General features: G+C 35.8%; 1 protein-coding gene across 1 annotated transcript in view; it reads left to right on the top strand.

Moving 5' to 3' along the window:
• Positions 1–21396, top strand: part of CNTLN (centlein) — a 284907-nt gene that overhangs the window by 99157 nt on the left and 164354 nt on the right. The window contains 2 exon segments of the mRNA XM_039240930.1: positions 4613–4775; positions 15513–15707. Of these exon segments, the coding sequence (XP_039096861.1) occupies positions 4613–4775; positions 15513–15707 (358 nt within the window).

Genomic DNA, 21396 nt, shown 5'->3' with positions numbered 1-21396 from the left:
ATTAGATGGATAGAAGTTTTTAGACAAAATGGACTATGCTGAACATGTTATTTTAACAAGTAATAACTTCAGCTTTTTATGATATAATGGAACAATGATACACTGATGTGAAATTGAGGGAATTACGAAACCTTTTCTCTACAAGAAGCACTAACTAAACTCTTTCTCTAAAGCTAAGAAGGAAATGGCATGAAAAACTTTGGAGGTCAGTCTCATTATATATTTTTTTAAATCTGCATTTAATCTTTAGTGCATTTTGAGACCTGCTACGTAAACTTAGGAAAATAGAACATACATTCAACCATTTTAACTCCTGATTTTGCAACTCAAGATATATAACATTTGTAACCACAGTGACCAAAGATGTTTCGTATTAGTTCTATATTTTGCTTCAGTGCTCATCACTTAACTTTTTACTTTTGATGTGTTCATTCCTGCACTCTATTTTGGTTCACCTCAGGGGCTCAGTTTTACTAGGGCCTTCCCTGTTGCTAGAGTATGCTCTCTCCCTCATTGTCATCATATTTTGCCATGTGACTCATTTTGGCCTGTGAGATGAGAGTGAAAGTAATACATGCCATGCCCTAATGTTGTAAAAGAGTCATTGCTGGATTTGCCTTCACTTTTCACCCTCTTCCAGCAGAATAGCATATTCCTAATACAGTCCTGCTGCTGCAGTTTGGGCCTTAGGATACAGGAAAGCCACATGTCATGTGAGCAAGCAGTAAAGCTTTGTTTTTGTAAACCATCCAGATTTTTTTAAACTGCAGAATAACCTAGAGAAGCTGCCTGAAACCCTCTGTCAGTCTTTGGTATCAAACTTGATCTCTACAGGGATGTTCCTAAATTATCCCATGGCCCACTCAATCCCTTAGATAGCATCACTGTAACTAAAAAAAAATCACCAGATTTATCTTTCAGGAATCCAGTATTTTTAACAGCACTTGACATTCTTCTTGAGGAAATGTTGGTTCTCAGAGCTCTCCCAGGTCTCTTATACTTTCCTTTACTCTCTTCATCTGTGTCTACAGGAGCTTCTCAAATTTGAACCTACCAATTACTTTTATTTTCCATAGCTTGTAGTTTCTTTATAACTGATCTCATATGCATTTTGAGACTATTATGGCATCTTTCTTTTTTAACAATATCTCTTTATATTATCCTTTTCATTTCAGTCATTTAACTAATGTCTTTTCCCATATATCCTAGCAAACAGAGCATGAGGGAAGGATTACATCCTGATTGCTTACTTAGGAGTTTCAATTCCAAGGGTAAGTGAGTGAGAGAGAGAGAAGAAGAATGAGGCAGGCAAGGATAAAGAATAATTCAAGGAAATGCACTATTGTGCTGGCTACTGCTTCGGGGTGAACAATGAAGAGACAGCAGGTGCACTGAATTTGCTACCCAGGTTGATTCTAGACAGGCCGTAGGAGAGAAATGATGCTCTAGAGCAATCCATCAGGTGGAAGAAGAAAACAAGTTACCTGTCTGGTTTCTTCTTGTGTTTTGTCTTAATATTGGTAAAAGTTTGCTGCTTATACCATGCCTGTGTTGTAGCATTTTATCCTAATCTGGAAATGGTACAAGGAGACACACACGCTAGGCATGCAGCTGGTTGACCTCAAGCGGTGGAGCCAGATGAGCTGTATAAATGTCATAGGCTGAAGTGGCAGTTAATAGGCTGAGACAGAGCAAGGGAAGGAGACGCTAAGAGGAGTGTATAGGCTGAATCTGGAAATATGCATAAGGTGTATATAACACACCAACAACTACAAGAAGGGATAGGAATTAACTTAGAGGCTCTGTTTCCAGTAGTGAACAAAAAAGTCCCCGCCTTCACAGAGGCTTTATTAATGTCATCTTTACGCCTTGTCTTTGTCTTGATAATTCAGAGAAGTGTGATGGTTTCTTTTTCATACATTTTCTAGACCTTCCTTCTAATTCCTTTAGTAACTTCTACTCAGAGGTATACTTTTCCTCTGAGTATGTACAGTAAACTTTCTTTTTTCTTGATTCTTAGTACTCCCCTTTTTTAAGAAGTCCAGTTTATTTTTCTTGTTTTCAAATGAGGAGAGATCTAGACAAATTCAGTGTTTGCTAGGGATCCAGATGTGTGCCTTTTGTAAGCTTTATTGCTTACTTTGATACTAATCACGTTACACATTTCATTTTTGCAACATTGGTGTACATCCCATCTCATCTACTTTTCAAGTAGAAAGAAGAGAAAAAAACTTATCTCGACAGTATAAGATTATGCTTCCATTCCACTTAACTGGGAGTATGCCCAAGACATAGCAGGAGATGAGAGACAGGGATATGCTGTTCCCTTAGGTGATTTTTAATCCTCAAGTGCCTCATAGTATGAGCATTTCCCTACTCTTGAGTATGTTTTTTTTTTTCTGCCTAAAGATACATATATTTTGTTCCACATGACCCTTAAATGCAAGCCAACTACTGGTCTTGTCTTTAAGAAGTAACAACTATTTCTAGCATTGGATCAGAAGTAAATTTGCTGTGTTTCACATTGCACTGAAGGACGGTATGTTTTCTCCTCATCATGTCCCTGTTCTAAATGCAACATTTACTTAGGTTTCCTAACATATATCTTGACTCTATACTGTGATAAAGTTTTTTAATACATCTATTGCCTCTCTTATTTCATAATTTTTACCAGTATTATTCTGGAAAGGGCAGTTCTCAGCAAGCATTCTTACTATGGGTCTCTCCTCCCCTCCTCTTGTGAGCATTATATATCCTGCAGGCATTGTGCCATTACTGGTTCTCTTCTCTCTCCTCTCTTGTTTTTGGACTGTTATTTACCGCAGGTTTTAGTTTTTTAAATAAATAGTTTTAAATAGTTTTTTTAAATAGTTAGAAGAAGATGATGCTATAGCCTGAATGTATCCACCTAAAATTAACATGTTGAAATCATAACTCCTAATATGATAGCATAAGGAGGAGGGGCTTTGGGGGGTGTTTAGGTCATAAGAATAGAGCCCTCATGAATGGGAATAGTGTTCTTCTAAAAGAGACCTCTCTGAGCTGCCTAATGTCTGTCTACCATGTGAGGATACAACAGGAAGTCTACGACCCAGAAAAGGGCCCTTACTGGGCACTCTGATCTCTGACTTCCAGACTCCACAACTATGAGAAATAAGTAAATACGTTTCTGTTGTCTGTAAACTCCCCAGTGTATGATATTTTGTGATAGTGGCCTAATAGGACTGAGATGGACGGTGTATGTTCATGTATCTGTATGGATGGAGGAGTTGTTATATTTGGAAAACAATATTCTAAACTTCTAGAAAGCAGAACTCATTTCTCCCGTATTAATATTTATCTGTGTTCAACAACTGTTTGCATATCTCTTTTGTTCCTTCCTCCTTTTAAGACTTACCTTACAGAAATTAATTTTCAGTTTGAAGTTATAGGTTTAAAAAGGTTCCATTAAAAGATACAGGCTCTAGAATACATATTATAAAATGTATTGCCGTGAAATGTATCTCTATAAACATTTTTCTCTTCAAATTGAATATACAAAATATGTTCCAATTTTATATGCTCTGTATCACATGGGATTCACCACCATAGAGCTCTGGAAACCTGTATCCCAGGAAGAAAGGGTTTCCTGGACCCTTAGTGCCATCATTACTACCACTACCGGTTCATTTGTTGTTTGTCCTCATCATTACCAGTTGCACCCTGGATTGGTTGGAAGTACTGATTTTCACCTTGTGTTGTTCCCCTTCCTTCTGACATTTCTTTCTTTCTTTTTTTTTCTTTTTTCCCCTATCTTTTCCTTCAGGCTGGATTAGAAGAGTCACAGGAATCTCAGCCCAGATCTGAGGTTGAAAACTAGTGGTGCTTTAAGGAACTTTGGTTTTAAATTTACTTTGCCTTTCAGGATTCTTTTTAATGCATTTAAAGTTCTTTATAATCTACAATGAAAGACTGACTTAGTGGCACCTGGGTGGCTTAGTCGGTTAAGCATCTGACTTCAGCTCAGGTCATGATCTCATGGTTTGTGAGCTTGGCCCCACATCAGGCTCTGTGCTGACAGCGCAGAGCCTGGAGCCTGCTTCAGATTCTGTGTCTCCCTCTCTCTCTGCCCCTCCCCCGCTCACTCTCTGTCTCTCAAAAATAAATAAATACAAGAAAGGAAGGAAAAGAAGGGAAGGAAGGAAAGGAAGAAAGCAAGCAAGCAAGCAAGAAACAAAAGAAAGGGAAAGAAAGGCTGACTTACCTTGTATTCAAAACTGGTAACTATTGTTGGCACAGTACTTATCAATTCTTGGAACTGAAGTGTAACTTCATTTCAATAAGAAGGTGGTGCTATGTCTGTATATCCAAGGCTTTTATTAGTATCAAGCTATAAAAGAAAATTGATAAGTATTTGGCTTTGAAAGTCATAGTAGTTCTATCAATACTTTCAAGGTGTATGTGATAAATATTAAATACTGTATATGTTATTTCTGTCATTAATAGGTTTGCCTGCAGTAAAAAATAATAGATAAAAAAACTGGAAGATGATCTGTAACTTAGGTGAACATAGTTATTTACCTGAGATGGTCTTTATTCATCCTTCTCCCTGTTTACGGCTTGCTTGGCGCAGGAAGGAGCTGCAGGAGCTGCAGAACCTCTACAAGCAGAATAGCGCGCACACGGCGCAGCAGGCGGAGCTGATCCAGCAGCTCCAGGTTCTGAACATGGACACGCAGAAAGTGCTGAGGAACCAGGAGGACGTCCACACGGCCGAAAGCATATCGTATCAAAAAGTATGCTTCTATTCTGTCATAAAAATGTAAATTTATACGTATGCACCTATAAAATATATAGAATTCAATTTTTTTCAGATTTCAACATTTCTTTATTACTACTCCCTTTTGTACTTAAAAATGAAATGCAGTTCACTTTGGTAACATTTAAAATTTTGTGACTTTTCTATACTGCTGTTAAAGCTGAAACATTTAAAATACAGATGCAAGTTTACCCTGTAGGATATTGTTTTTATAAATTGGAATTTGATATCTACTCTGAAACATCCTGTGACTGTGGCCCCAACCCAGAAAGGACTTGGGGAATGGAATTTCTCAGCCTTCATTTATGAGAAATTATTCATCAATTAGGATTATAGTTATGACCTAAAGCGGTCTTTCATTACAGAATTGTGCATTATTTTGTTGGCACCTCTGCACAGACACAAACGGGTATGCTGAGGAAGGCTTCGGGGTCAATATTTGCCAAGGATTTTTCTCTTTTTTGCCTGTTTCTTTTAAGTAGTCACTACTTTACAGTTGTTTTAGGAACCACTCAAGAAGGCTTACCCAGCTATTTAGGCATGCTGACTGACTCAGCAACAATAATTATGGCTAGTAATTTTAAAAAGTCACCTTTATTGAATTCTTTATGTTGTGTGTGGTGTACCAAGTTTATTTATGGAAATAATTTGGTTTCTGTGTAGGTCAATCTCATAAGATTGATTTCATTCCCTTTTAATAGTTGAGGCAGCCAAGGCTTAGAGTGGTTAAATAGTGCAGTCTGTGTTGTTGTTTTCTGTTTAACTCACTCTTCTAAAAGAAGACCATGAAAATCCAATACCTATAATTAACATTTTTATGTTAGTAGTAATAGTAAATAACTATTAAGTGAACATTAAGCACTTATTTTTAAATAATGCTTTGGAACAGTGGTTTTCAATCTGTGTTCCATGTTCTTCTGGAGTGTCCCTCAGGATGCAGATGATGACAGGTGAAGTGTGGAGCCTGTTCTCTCCACTTAGAATAGACCTACTTCCCCTTTTTGTTCTGTATGGTAGGATTGCCTAAACCTGGCTCCATTGCTAAAATGACTTGAAGACTTGGATCTTAGTAACTTTAATTTTTTTTCATCCTTTTCACTTGTATATTTACCTCACCCATTTCTTTTTCTTTCTTAATTTTTGCTTACAGCCCCCTACCCATGGCAATTTATATTCAGATATGTCTTTAAGGTTGCTTGGTAAAAGCCTTATAACTCTTTTGCTAATACTTTGTTAAAATGCTAACACTTCTTTTACTCTTTCTACTCTCAGCAAGAAAGAACTTGTAAAGAGGAAAAAATAGCAGTGTTTCCTTTGCTATTTCATTTTTCAATCTTGTGTTCTAAGAATTTATTTTAGTTGCTTGACTAAAATTTAAGACAAAATGTTTCAGCCTTAATTCTACTTTTTGGTTGATTTTCTTTAGCAATCAGAGAGCAACCATCTCTTTTATAACCTACTTGAGAACTTTTGTAGATTCTAAATCATTTCACACAATTGAATACTTAAACATTTTAAATTAAAATAATTATTACCAAAGTATTAGATGCTTGTGATAAATTTTCGAATAATACAGAAGTATATGAAACAAAAATATAAAGTATTCTGCACGTCTACCTGAAGCCCTTGCCCCAGAAGTAACCACTCTTAATATTTGAATGTATCTGAGAGTTCCTCTAGAACAGAATATTTCAAAATTATTTTCTTTGTTAATATATAAACATTATAAGAATACATTATTAAAGATACTGAGATAAATCTATAGAAGTCCTGATACTGCTAATCTAACAGATTCAAATACTCTTCCACTCACCCCAGGTCATTTCATCTGCCCCCAGGGGCAGTCATCTGAGTGGTCATTTCAGACCCTTTTCATGCATAGATATTAGATGTGTGTGTACATACACACATATCACAAAACAATGCATATTATAATTTTAATATTTATTAACTTATACTTACTGTTCTTTAATTTGTAACTTTTAAGAAATATGCATTGGATGTATTTCCATGACAATACATAGAGTTCTGGCTCTCCTCCTGCTCCACTTTGTCATTCAGCATGAACATATATAGTGTGGATTTATAATATAATTTGATGATTATTAAGGTCTCTCTGTCCAAGTTTTTGTTATTAATTTTCTCATAGAAGGAGATGTTCTTCATCTCTTCTATAGCATCATTTCCCCACTGGACCATTTTTAACCACATACAAACAGGCTGTTTTGTCTCTGATCTGGGGGAAAGAACAAAACAAACAATAAAAAAACATGTATTGACCCTCCCACTATATATATCCCTTTCCTTGCCTTGCTTCTCTTTCTTTTCCTTTCCCAGCGTATTCCTTGAAAAACTTGTCTTAAGTTTTCTCAAAGTTCACCTCTCCTGTTCTCTCTTGAACCAATTCCAGTCAAGTTTTTACCCCAGAACTCTGCTAAAATTTGTCTTCTCAGAATTACTTGTGACCCCCCACATTGCTCATTTCAATGATCATATATCTATCAATCCTCATTTAACGTATCAGTAATATTTGTTTTAGTTGATAACTCTCTGCACCTTGAAATACCTTCTCTTTCCCCCCACTCCTGGCTTGCAGTGTACTGCGGTTATATAGTTATCTTCCTTTAGTTCTAGCTGTTTCTTTCTCATCTTTTCCTAGTCTCATGTTATCTAAATGTTAAAATGTCATAGTATGTCTTTTTTTCCCCCGTGTTTAAATTCATACTCTAGGTGATTTTATCCAAAGACCTAGGCTTTCAAAATCATAATTGTCCATATGATGACTCCTCCATTTGATGATCTACTCTGAATGTCTTCTCTGAACTTTAGGGAAGATATACGTGTGTGTGTGTGTGTGTGTGTGTGTTTTAGAGAGAGAGTGCATGTGTGCACATGTGTCCAAGTATGAGTGAGAGAGGGGGCAGAGGGAGAAGGAAACAGAGAATCTTAAGCAAGCTCCACATCCCGTGAGGAGCCAGTGTGGAGCCCAATGTGAGGCTTGATCTCACAACTGTGAAATCATGAGCCAAGGCAAAATCACAAGTCAGACACTTAACAAGCTAGCTGAACCACCCAGATGCCACTAGGAAAGAGTATATCTAATTGTCTGCTTCACGTTTCTTAACTTGGATGCTTATTAAGCAACTCAGACTTCACATCTTCAAACTAAGCTATTGTCTGTTCTGCCTTCGGTACATGCCTGAAATTCTGGTTCTTCTGCTACCCCTCCTGTCACCATTCTGTCCAAACCACTGTCAGGTTTCACATGAATTCTTGCAATAGTTTCCCACGTTATTTCTTTGCTCCTGTCCTAATCTCCTTTGAGTCCGTTATCAACACAGATGTCAGGGTGTTCTTGCTAAAACTTAGTAAGTCCTTCCTTACTTTACCTCTGTCCATTGGTTTCCTGTCTCATAAAAAGTAAAAGTCTGAAGTTCTTACTACAGCCTGGAAGACTGTACATGATTTGGCTCTGCATTACCTCTCTGATTTCATTTATGCCATCTCTTCTCCTTAATCTCTTCACTGCAGCCACACTTCATTCCGTTTTTTCCCTTGAACATCCAAGTATTCTTCAACTTCAAGTTCTTTGCATTTGCTTCCTCTGCCTAAAAGCTCTTCCCCCTGTTATCTGCATAGGTAACCTTTCTACCACCTTTATTCTTCACGTCTTACAGCTTAAAACCTGGTTGATCACTGATAATTGAGTAGGAGAAGTAATAATGATGTATAATATAATAGCAGAAGTACATAGCTTGGGCCTTTTCCTATGTTTAGGGATAAGAGACTTCCCTTGATGAAGTGATATTCATGGTATTTATTCTGAGAAGATAGACATCAGTGAAACAATTTTGTTTCTTCTTATATGAACTCTACCTTAAGCCATAAATTCCCTCATTAATGTCTTTACCAAATTTGGAGAAGTAGAGATCATCAAACTCTAATTTGGAGAATGTTGAAACCTTGTGCATGTTTCCCCAGGATTATGACTCTACTCCAGGAATCATTCTAGATAATGGAGAGATGTGATGGGAATATGTTGTGCTTATGAATAGTATAGAGGTAGGAAAAAAGAGCAAACTGACATCAGATGCTTTAAAGATCTGGCTTAATTTTCCTATTTAGTCTATTTCTCATACTCTCCTTTCTCTATGTTTTTTTTTCTTTTCTCCACTTTGAATTACTGTTTCTTCTTACTTGTTCCTCAGAAGTTCCTTCTTAGAGTGCAGTGTGGGAAACTTAACTAATTTTTTACTTGATATTTATTCTGAAATTTTAATTCTCTTTGTGGTATTTTAATTTTAAAGTTATTTTAGATCATTATAGTTGTTCCTTCATAAAGTTTTCATTAGTATACTCACCTACACTCAATTCAGAAGTCCTTGATTATTTATATTTTGAAAATTTTGCCTGAAGTTAGTAGATACTACATTTAATTTTTCTTTGGTAGTCTATGTGTAAATAATTATCCATAAAAACACAGAAAAAAACCTTTTATAATTCCATCTCCTAAAGGCAAATACTTTTTAACATTTTGAAAATTTCCTTTCAGGTTTTTTAAAATGCATTTTAACATATCTGTGGATACACTAATATCTTTTACTTCACATTATATTGAAACAATATCATGACATATAATTATTTTGGGAATAGTAATATTTTAATCATATTTCCAGTGTTGATCATGTATGTTGTTTAAATTTTTTACTATTGTAAATAAAGGTGCAATAAACATTTTTTTTGTGTGTGTCAGTTCAGACTATTAGTATTCATTAGAGGATATGGAATATGCAGACACACACACACACACACACACACACACACACACACACACCCCACACACACCCAGGCCCAGGAAACTGTGCCTTTTATGAAAAAGCTAGTAACGTCATATTAATGCTGTACAATTTACTCTTAGATCATACATAAAGAAAACCTTATTTAAGTTATTAAATGTTGAGAATTCACAGAAGATCATGAAGTTTGAAGGGGACCTGTCTGCCACATGAGAATTATCAGTAAATGTTAAATTATTGAACCATAAGGAGTTCAATGGAGTACAATGGAGTACAAGCTTAAGGAGTACAATGATATACCACTTTGGATAATGCAGTTTAAAAATCATAGATACTTACTTGAAAGCAAGAGTATTTTCAAACTTTGCAGACATATTTTTCTGTCTTAATTTAAATATTCTAGTCCATTTAATTTTTAACTGTTTGGGTGAGTAAATGGCTCTCAAGTGGTATAATGTGGAGAAACTAAGAAGACAAGTAGAAAGGCCATGTTGTTGGAGTACAATCATATATAAACAATATAAAATTTTATGATAAGCCAAGGAGAATCTGCATTTCCATTTACACACATTATTTTAGAAATACATGATATGGGCTGAGGCATAAATGCAAGTCATAGCCAGCAACCATATAATAATAGTGGTTAACATTTATTGAGCTTATTGCGTATTAGCAATTGGGAAAATTGCTTTTGTTTTAGTATTAAATTTAAGTTTCACACCAACCCTATGTGGCATATTATTATTCCTTATTGTTTTATAGATCAAGTAACTGAGACTTAAAGTATCGTCTAAAGTATTGTCTATAGATGGTAGAATTCAAATCTAGTTGATCTTGGGTCCAGAACCCACCATCTTAAACTCTATTATAAAGCCCACTGTATAGTTCATATAACTATACAGAATATACATAAAATAATGTGGTCTTATCCTTAAAGGACTCTGTAAATAGATTCTATAAACTTGCATCATTCATTCTCATCAAAATTCTTTCAATGTTCAATAATTTTATGTTGGGAAATTTATCTTGATATCTAAGTTAAATGTTAGTCAGAGGAGCCCATTGCTGGGTGCCTGGCTGGCTCAGTCAGTAGAGCATGTGACTCTGGTTCTCAGAGTCATGAATTTAAGCCCCGTGTTGTGTGCATTGCTTACTCCATTGCATCCTTTTTGGTGAAAAGGGCTCCTTGCATGTTCCTATCCTTTGTGCAAAGGGCTGCCATCATTATTCTTCAGCCACTCTTTCTCCTGGTTATAAAAATTTATTTTCTTTTCTTATGTTGTGGCATTGCAATTTTTAATTTTTTAAATTAAATTTTTTTATACATTTATTTATTTTTGAAAGAGAGAGAGAGAGAACACAAATGGGGGGAGGGACAGAGAGAGAGTGTGACACAGAATCTGAAGCAGGCTTTAGGCTCTGAGCTGTCAGCACAGAGTCCAGTGTGAGCCTCAAACCCATGAACTGTGAGATCATGACCTGAGCTGAAGGTGGACACTTAACCAACTGAGCCACCCAGGCACCCAAGAGTTAGGTCTTCTTAATTTACTGTTTCTCATGGAATTTCTGTTTCCTCTATTCTCTTCCTTTCAATTCTCCTCTCTTAATCTTTTTTTTTTTTTTTTTTTTTTGCTTTCCCTCCCATTTCTCCTCCTTTCTCCCATTTATTAAGTTGATTTATTTCATAGTAGTCATTTCATTATCAGAGAAGATAAAATTAGTTGCCCTCAGTGGTAGATTGAGGGAAACATGAAAGGTGAAGAGAGAAAACTGGAAAAAAACATGAAGCCCAGAGAAGAGGTGAGCCATATTTCCCAGAGGTCCCCATAACAAATCATTAGTCTTATACACAATACCTAATAATGTGAAGGGCTCCTCTGGAAGAGACACACCCATCAAAATAAATAAAAGCAAGTTAGGGTGTTTTCTTCGCTGAGCCTGTAGTCATTTATATAAGTTTTGTTTTCCCACCTTTGCACATCATTTGTATACATGTGTGTATTTTAACTATAGATTGGGATTCTATAACATTTATAATTTCTAGGCCGTCTAACATGTTTAGGATACTATATATGTGTTTGGTTGCTTTTTGTACTATTTAATGATAATTATATGACACAAGCAAATATCAGTCTGGGAAAATAAGGAGTTAGCTGATGCATACTTTCAATTTAAACTTCATGTTAAATCAGAGTTTTTTCTTCTCATTTTTCTGCTGCAAACAGATATGGTTTTCAATTGTAGAATTTATTGTCTCAATCAGAGTAGCAAATAGTATATACTTAATCACTAAGTAAAGAAAATTTTATTCTTTTTTTAAAAAAAATTGTTTTATGTCTTTATTTTATTTTTGAGAGACAGAGACAGAGAGCGAGCAGGGGAGGGGCAGAGAGAGAGGGAGACACAGAATGTGAAGCAGGCTCCAGGCTCTGAACTGTCAGCACAGAGCCCAACACGGGGCTTGAACCTATGGACTGTGAGATCATGACCTGAGCTGAAGTAGGACACTTAACCAACTGAGCCACCCAGGTGCCCCAGAAAATATTATTCTTTAATCAAATTAGTCATTGGTTCACAGAGCATGTGCACTTCCAAAACATTAAGGCTCATAAAGTTTCTTGTTCCTCAACACTAATACAAACAAGGGAAGGAAAGTACTTGAGTATAAGTCCCTGAAAATTAAAGGACTTGGAATTTGGTGTCCTATTTCTGGAGATAACTTGCTTTCTATCCCCTGGAGATCCTCTTAGCCTTTTAAACTTTAATTTCTTCAACAGAAAACAGCATCAAGAGTTGTAAGCATAATAAATTACTTTTGGATTATAATGATAGATACTTGTAAAGTATATATCGGAATGTATGATTAAATGTTTTTATAGGCCAGAATCTTGCAAAAAAATTCTCATCCATTTCAGCTTTTTGGACTCTTGAGAGGAAAGAAATTATGGGGGAAAGATCCTGTCTGAAAGGTGCTGTGAATAACTGTTATGACTAATAAAGAAAAAATTACTAACTCCAGATGCTTAAACCAATGCAGATGAATTAATTTGTTATATTACCTAATTTACTCACTTGAGACCTTTTTTTACTCATTCTATTATTGTTGTTGTTGTTATTATTATTTTACTCAACTTCACTGATGGCCTGGGGCCTAGAATTAACAATGGCTGCAGGCCTGTCCTTGTGTCCTTTCTACTCTCAGTCCACAGCTGAGTGGTCTTACTGCTGTTAAATAAGTGACATCCAATCAGCCATCAAAGAAAATAGGCAAGCAGGAGATGTGTGTTTGGAATAAGAACCAAGGAATTAAAGAGTCTGTGCCAGTTCCTGGAGCAGGGCTGGTCTAGATGATCGGTTCCGGGCTTTTTTGATTCTTTTCCACCTGCTGCTTTGAAGGATGGGTATTGCCAGAGAATGCTAGAGTTCCCCTAGTATCTAGAGTTACATCAGATCAAGCCAGAACAATATCTGAATAGGGGTACACCTGTGTAAAATGCATGGCAGAGTGAAGTGGAGAACACAAAAAGAGAGCAGTTAGTCTATTTTTACAGAAGTTAAGAAAGAGGGGAAATGTGAGAGGAAACAAGAGAAGAGATATTAAGACGGTGACTTCTTTCATGTATGAATAGGCCCAGAGCCTTGTGTCTGTGAAGGAAGATCCCAAGACATGACACTCAAAGAAAATATACCACACCCTTGGCATTAATGGTCAGTAAATTGGTCCTTACACTATCATTCTTCCTAGTACCTTGGGCAGTCTAAGGGAAACTGTGAGTTTTTCTTTATCAACACTTAATGTTCATGAGATTCTCAAATATTTGAAATTTGTAAATTCTTTTTTTCAATATTTTGAAATTGAGGTATAGTTTGATATTTGTATATTATTTAATGTCTTAAATATCTTATTAATATTTAATTGTTGGTATTTTTCTCCTACAAACATTAATTTGTGCTGACTGGGTAAAAGCTGATTAATATTACTAAAGCATGCAAATAAGAGAGAAAATAGTTAAATAATCTTTTAAATGAGTAAGTTACTGTGTATGCTGTTGGGCAGACCTTCATTTATCCTAGCTTCATCTCTCTACAAAGTTTAGCTCTTGTCTCCAGATTTTGCTTTTTCCTTTCCTACCTGAACTCAATCATGACAGCAGCAACACAGCACAGGTAGGTCTCTGCAAGGCCCACTCTGATCCTGTCATTGTTCCTCAAAGCTGTCAGGTTCCTACTCTCTCTTCCTTTCTAGAATGATGCTCTCAACTGTGGAAAGGACATTGGACATGCTTCCTGGTGTAAAGGTAATTGAGAGGGAAAGTACAGATTCATTTCCTGAAATTCTTTATAAATCATAAAGGCAACCCTTCCTTTATAACAATTGCTTAGACTTTGGCTATAAAGTGAAAAGGATTATTTGAAGTAGCTATAATAATATAGTGGTACAATCCCTTATAGAACATAAAAAGTATATTGAGCATATTATGTGAGAGGAGTGGTTTGGAGGATCTTGTTTTTATGACAAAGTATATGTCTGAGAAAAAGCATTTAGAGAAGAAGATTTTCAAACCTTATTAAATTTTAAACTTAAAAAATTAAAGGATAGCATACATACAGACAAGTGCTCAGCATCTTTGGCGTAGTTAAGTTTCTTTCCATGAGGCAAGGCCAGCTAATGGAGGATTCTTCCAATCTTCATTTGAGTGAGCAAACCTAAAGACCCTAGTGTTTTAGCTCTGTAATTTTGAGCTTGGGAATTTTGCAAGCTACCAAATTTGAGCAAAAAACCTTGGGTATTTTTGCTTTGTTATAAGATCTCACTACATCCCTACTAGCCCTAACAAAAAACCCAAATATCGTGATTCTTAGATCACTTTCCCGGTGTCACCCACAAATATACATATGGATTCTTTATATAAATCAGTTATTACAAATTGGATTATCCCTCATGTCACAATTATAAGTTAGGAGTTTCATCACCACATACGTTCATGAGTACTAGAGGAATGCCATTGTTAACCATACGTGGCTCTCTGTATGAAACCACTTGAATACATACCATATGCTCTCTCACTTTTAATAAACACTAGTTTTAAATTTATTTAATTCACGTTGCCTTGAATTAAAAAGAATTTTAAGTTGTCTGTCATGGCTTCAGAACATTTCATCTGTTTTATCACATTCTGTTGAAGGTCTTCAGTGATCCTCAGTTGCCTACGAGTGCACCTTCCTTAATCTGACATTCAGGAGTCTTTACGTTCTGTCTGTTGTCTTACTACCTGACTGTCTCTTGCTATTCCTTCTGCCTTCTTGTCCCCTGTTGGCAGCAGTAGATGCTAATTTATACTAGTTGGCAGCAGTAGATGCTAATTTATACTAAATAGGACCATATCAGTCAAACTTAATGAACTCTCAATGAAAGAGAGTTTCTTTTTTTTCCCTCTCAAAAGTATATATTGAGTTCAGTTGGGTTGATATCTCTTATGCTCCCTATCTGTCTCTTTTTATAACAGTACATAATGTTTTCACATTTCTGCCATCTTTAGAATGATGTTTCCTTTTCATTCAATTCCTATAATAGTATCATGACTGTTCAGGTCCTCTCTTTTTCATAGAGCCCTCTAATATAGCTAGCTTAAGGTGTTTTCATCCTCGTTAGGAATTTTAGTCTACTTTTCCTATATTACACTGGCCAGTAATACATATTGCCTTTTTAATATCAATGTAGTTTTATATTGATACCTGATTATATTATTTAGTTTTTCATTTGTTTATATCTTGTTTCCCCTCTAGAGTATTAAAATCACTTGTGAGCAAATATTAAGTCATATACAGTCTTTATAGATACATATGTGTGTATGTATATTTATACAGACATGACTTTTATTGATTATTAATAAATTTGGATATATTTTTTGAAACAGCTTTACAATGAGTTACATATTTGCTTTGAAACCACAAAATCAAGTGAAGCTGTGCTCCGGCAAAGTGTTGTTAGTCTTCAAGAGCAGCTATTTCAAAAAGAGCAAGAAAATGCTAAATTAAAGGAAGAGCTTCAGGAATTACAAGGAGCACCCTATACTTTACCTCAAGAAAGTGACTCGGAGCACTCGGAACAGGTGAGAGATATTTTCTTAAAATGTTACACAGTGTAATATCAAATTTTCTCCAATTGAAAAAACAAATTAAAAAAAATAAATATATATCAGAATATTGTTGGTAGATGGTTTTATATTGTTCTTTTTTTTGTACCCTTTGTTGATATGAGTGTTATATACAATATGGATTCATTTAGAAGTGCATATAGAAATACAGGGTGGGGCACCTGGGTGGCTCAGTCAGTTAAGCCTACGACTTCAGCTCAGGTCATGATCTCATGGTTCATGGGTTCGAGCCTCATGTCGGGCTCTGCTCTGACAGCTCAAAGCCTGCAGCCTGCTTTGGGTTCTGTGTCTCCTTCTCTCTCTGCCCCTTCCCTGCCCATACTCTGTCTCTCTCTCCAAAATAAATAAGCATTAAAATAAATATAGGTATGGGGCGCCTGGGTGGCTTAGTCGGTTAAGCGTCCGACTTTCGCTTGGGTCATGATCTCGCGGTTCGTGGGTTCGAGCCCCGCGTCGGGCTCTGTGCTGACTGCCGGCTCAGAGCCTGGAGCCTGTTTCAGTCTGTGCCTCCCTCTCTCTGACCCTCCCCTGTTCACGCTGTCTCTCCCTCTCTCTCCTAGAAATAAATAAAAAACATAAAAAAAACAATTTTTAAATAAATATAGGTATAACTGGCATAGCTTTGATGATGAAACACTTCACTCAAATATAATAATGAACAAATCAATAGGTCATGCCCACTTTGAGACTTTTAAACTGAATGAGGAAATGGAACGGAAAGCATATAAATAGTCTTATAAAGTAGTTGCTGTAATGCCTGGGATATGATACTTAATACCATGTAGTCCCAGTTTTGCCACTATTTTGATATATGTCTTTGGACAGGTCACTCGACCTTTCTACCTACTTCTTGTATAATTCCTGAGGTAGTGCAAATGTAAAGATAAATATACAGTTTCAGGAGCCAGGTAAACCTGGGATCAAATTACAGCTCTGCCTGTGAGCTTTGTGAACTTGAGCAAGTTTCCTAACCCTTTTAGCCAAAGCTTCCCCACAAACAAAAATGTTAGTATTATTGCTATCTATGTCATAGAGTTTTGTAAGCAGTAATGAGAAAATGCATTATCAAGTGCAGAGTTTGGCACAAAGGAATGTTCAGTGATACCTCTTTAAGATTATCTTAGGGGCGCCTGGGTGGCTCAGTCAGTTAAGCGTCCAGCTTTGGCTCAGGTCATGATCTTGCAGTTTGTGGGTTCAAGCCCCATGTCGGGCTCTTTGCTGACAGCCAGCTCAGGTTCTGTGTCTCCCTCTCTCTCTGACCCTCCCCTGCTCACTCACTCTCTCTCTCTCTCTCTCTCTCTCTCAGAAATAAATAAAACATTTAAAAAAATTTAAAAAAAGATAATCTTAAAGGTAACTTTGTAAGAGGGTGTATGAGAGGCTCAGTTGGTTGAGTATCTGGCTCTTGATTTTGGCTCAGGTCATGATCCCAGGGTCCTGGGATCAAGTGTCAGTTTGGACTCCACGCTGAGCATGGAGCCTGCTTAAGATTCTCTCTCTCTCTCTCTCTCTCTCTCTCTCTCTTTCTCTCTGTCTCTCTCTCTCTCTCTCTCTCTCCCCTCACCTCTCTCTCTCCCTCTGCCCCTCTCCCCTGCTCATGTACTCTTTCTCTAAATTAAAAAATTAAAAATATATATGAATCGAAAGAAAATAATCTCATTCCTGTAAGTTTATTCAAGTGTTAAGGCACTTGGCATTTCTTTACATTTTAGAATGTATTAATTTAGTTCAGAAATTGAATTAACACAAACATATAATTGAGTACTTAAATGTTTATTAATGATCCTTTAACAGTAGTTTTTGAATCTAGCTTATTTTGTCTTGCTAACAATTCAGCCTTAAGACAACAGGTTTTTTTTTTTTTTATGTCTTTATTTTGAGAGACAGAGACTGAGCAGGGGAGGGGCAGAGAGAGAGGGAGACACAGAATCAGAAACAGGCTCCAGGCTCTGAGCTAGCTCTCAGCGCAGAGCCTGACATGGGGCTTGAACCCGCTAACTGTGAGATCATGACCTGAGCCGAAGTTGGACGATTAACCGACTGAGCCACCCAGGTGCCCCTTAAGACAACAGTTTTTAATTTAATATAATTTTTTACAGTTTAAGAGAAATAGCATGAGTAGGGAAGAGGGCCAGAGAGAGAAGGAGAGAGAATCTCAGGAGCTTATAGCATGGAGCCTAACTTGGGGCTCAATCCCACAAATTGTGAGATCATGACCTAGGCTGAAATCAAGAGTCATACACTTAACCAACTGAGCCACCCCGCCACCAAGACAACAGTTTTAAAATTTGTGTTGTATTATACTACATTTTTTGGCTATCAGGTACACAGGATTAATCATAAAATTTGTATCATGACACACTATCATGTTACACACATAGGCCTATTTTACTGATTTTAACTTACTTGTTTATTATAATAAATGGTATTTGCTCCATCAACTAATCCAAGAATAGAAGATAATGACTTACATCTATTTGTATGCTCCTGTCCTATCTGGTACCCTGATTCTCTCACCAAAGGTAAACACTAAACTGTTTATCGCTTTGATTATTGTTATTTTTTAAAATATTTAATATTTTATTTTTATTTTTGAGAGATAGAGACAGCGTGAGCAGTGGAGGGTCAGAGAGAGAGGGAGACACAGAATCCGAAGACAGGCCCGAGGCTCTGAGCTAGCTGTCAGCACAGAGCCGACCACGGGGTTCAAACCCAGTAACCGTGAGATCATGACCTGAGCCGAAGTCGTGCACTTAACCGAATGAGGCACCCAGGCGCCCCATAGTTTTTTTTTTTTAACTTTTTTTTAAATTTAATGTTTTATTTATTTCTGAGAGAGAGAGAGAGAGAGAGACAGCATGACCAGGGGAGGGTCAGAGAGAGAGTGAGATACAGAATCCGAATTATAATTTATAAAAATACCATAATGTGTTGTTGCCTGGGGTCTGGTAATTTTGATTTATCATTATGTTATTAAGATTCTCATATGTTGTTTGGCATAGCTGTTTATTTAATGATAAAATTTTCCATTTTATGTGATTATATCATAGCTATTTGTACATTCATTTGTAGATAAGTATTTAGTTTATGTCCATTTTTTGCTATTATGAATAATGCTGGCATAGAAATTTTTGTGTGTGATTCTTGGTATACAAATGCATGAATTTAGGTGAAATATATATCTAGAAATGGACATCCTGGATTTAGAGTGTAAAAATGTTACTTTCACAAAATACTTTTCAAAGTGGTTTTCATAAGTTTTATTCCATCAGCAATGTATAAGGGAGCTAGTTGATTCCCATCCTCCTCAACATTTGGTATTGTCACACTTGTTTGTTGGCAACTAATTCATGTGTAATGTTTTATTTTGATCTTCATGTGCATATCACTGATAAAAAACATCTTCAAATGATTACTAGCCATGTGCATGCCCTCTTCTGTAAAACATCTATTTATGACTTTTATCCAGTTTTCTACTGGTTTCTTATTGATTCATAAAAGTTATTTATATATTCTTGATTATTAATCTCTAGTAAGTTAATGGGTGCTGAATATCTTATCTCAATGTGTACCTCATCTTTTCATTTACTTTTTTGTTAATTTTTTAATGTTTATTTATTTTTGAGAGAGAGAGAGAGAGGGAGGGAGGGAGGGAGGGACAGGGAGAGAGGGAGACAGAATCCAAGGCAGGCTCCAGGCTCTGAGCTGTTAGCACAGAGCCCAATATGGGGCTTAAACTCACAAACCATGAGATCATGACCTGAGCCGAAGTCGGACGCTCAACCCACTAAGCCACCAGGTTCCCCCTTTACATTTTCCTTAATGTGTCATTTGATGAACAGAAATTCTTAGTTTAGACAAATTAATCTTTTATAATGCTCTGGTATCTCAGTTAAGAAGTCCTTCTCTACCCCAAAGACAGAAAGTTTTGTACCTCTGTTTTCTTAAAAAAATTTTTGAAGCTTTGCTTATTGTCATTTATATTCACAATTCATTTCGAATGGTGTTTTGTGTGTAGTATAAAGTAAAGATCCATTTGTATTTATTTATTTTTCTTCAATAATAACCAGATTTTCCAGCTCAACTTGTTGAACAATTCCTTTTTTTTTTCCCTGTGTGGTGCTGGGCTACCTCTCTCTTATATCCTGCTTCAGTATACTTGTGAGTCACTTTCTAGTTTCTATATTCTCTGTGTTCCTATACAACGTTACATTGTGTTAATTATTATAACTTCATAATATGTCTTTATATTTGGTAGATATTCTACTTTCTTACTGCTCTTTAAAGTGTCTTGGCTTTGTTGGCATTTAGCACTTAAATATACCTTTAAGGATAATTTATAGTTTCATAAAAAACACTTGCAGTTCTTCCTAAACAGTCATTGAAGTCTAAATAAAGGTAATACAGTTTGCAAATCATAATTGTGTAACTAAGTGACATTTCAAAAGTGAACCCACCTATATAAATACCACTGAGATCAAATACAGAATATTACCAGAGTCCAGTAAACCTCCCTGATGTTCCTTATCATTAGTTTGTTCCATAAATGTAACCACCATTTTGACTTCTGTCATCATTGATTAGTTTTGCTTATTTTTGAACCTTACAGTATTTTTTTTCTTTTTTGGTAACTGTCCTTTATCACATTAAGGAAGTTCTCACCTATTCATAGTTTGATGAAAGCTTTTTCATGAACAGGTATTGAGTGTATACAGTACATCTTTTAAGATGATAGTAAGGCTTTTCTCATTTATTCTGTTAACATGGTGAATTACATTGATTGATTTTCAATTATTATTTTAATTTTGCATTCGTGAAATAAATCTAACTTCATTGTAATGTTTTATTGTTTTTATATATTGCTGAATTTGATTTGCTAATGTTTTGCTTTGTATTTTTGCATCTATATTTATGAGGGATATTGGGCTGTGGTTTTCCTTTCTTGAATGTTTCTTGTCAGAGTTTGGTATCAAAATGATGCTGGTGTCCTAATACAAATGGCAAAATGTTCTTTTTACTAGAAGAGTTTGGGTAAGACATATTATTTCTTGCTTAATAATAAACACTTAATGCTTTCCTTCTAAAATAAGGAACAAGTCCATTCTTTTCAGCATTGTACTGGAGATTCTAACTAATACAAAAAGGCAAGAAATAAAATCACCAATTACAAATAAGAAAGTGAAACTGTTTTTATTCAGACAACATGAGCATCTGTATAGAACTCTACTGAATCTATGGTAAAGCTCTTAGAAATAGTAAGTAAATTTAGCAGTGTTGCAAAATGCAACATCAATTTATAATAGTTATATTTCTTAATATTAGAAACAAATAATTAGAAATTAAAAAATTTTAATGCCAATTATAATAACATTAAAGCCTATTTAATAATTAAGGATAAGTTTAACAAAATATACACTCGACCTATACACTGGAAGGTACAGTGAACATATCAGAGTGTAATTAAACACATACATAAATGGACAGCAATGCCAAATTCATGAATCAGAAGATAAAATATTATTAAGATTTAGTTCTTCCCAAATTGATCATTCATGTTATTCCAATCACAGTTCCAGAAGCCCTTCTTTTCTCTTGTTTCTTCCCTTCCCCTTCCTTCCCTTCCCTTCCCTTCCCTTCCCTTCCC

This window comes from Hyaena hyaena, unplaced genomic scaffold (assembly GCF_003009895.1).
Source record: "Hyaena hyaena isolate Hyena2069 unplaced genomic scaffold, ASM300989v1 scaffold_185, whole genome shotgun sequence".
Taxonomy (NCBI): Eukaryota; Metazoa; Chordata; class Mammalia; order Carnivora; family Hyaenidae; genus Hyaena; species Hyaena hyaena.
Note: the sequence above shows the minus strand (reverse complement) of the source record. Positions and strands in the feature narration are given on the sequence as shown.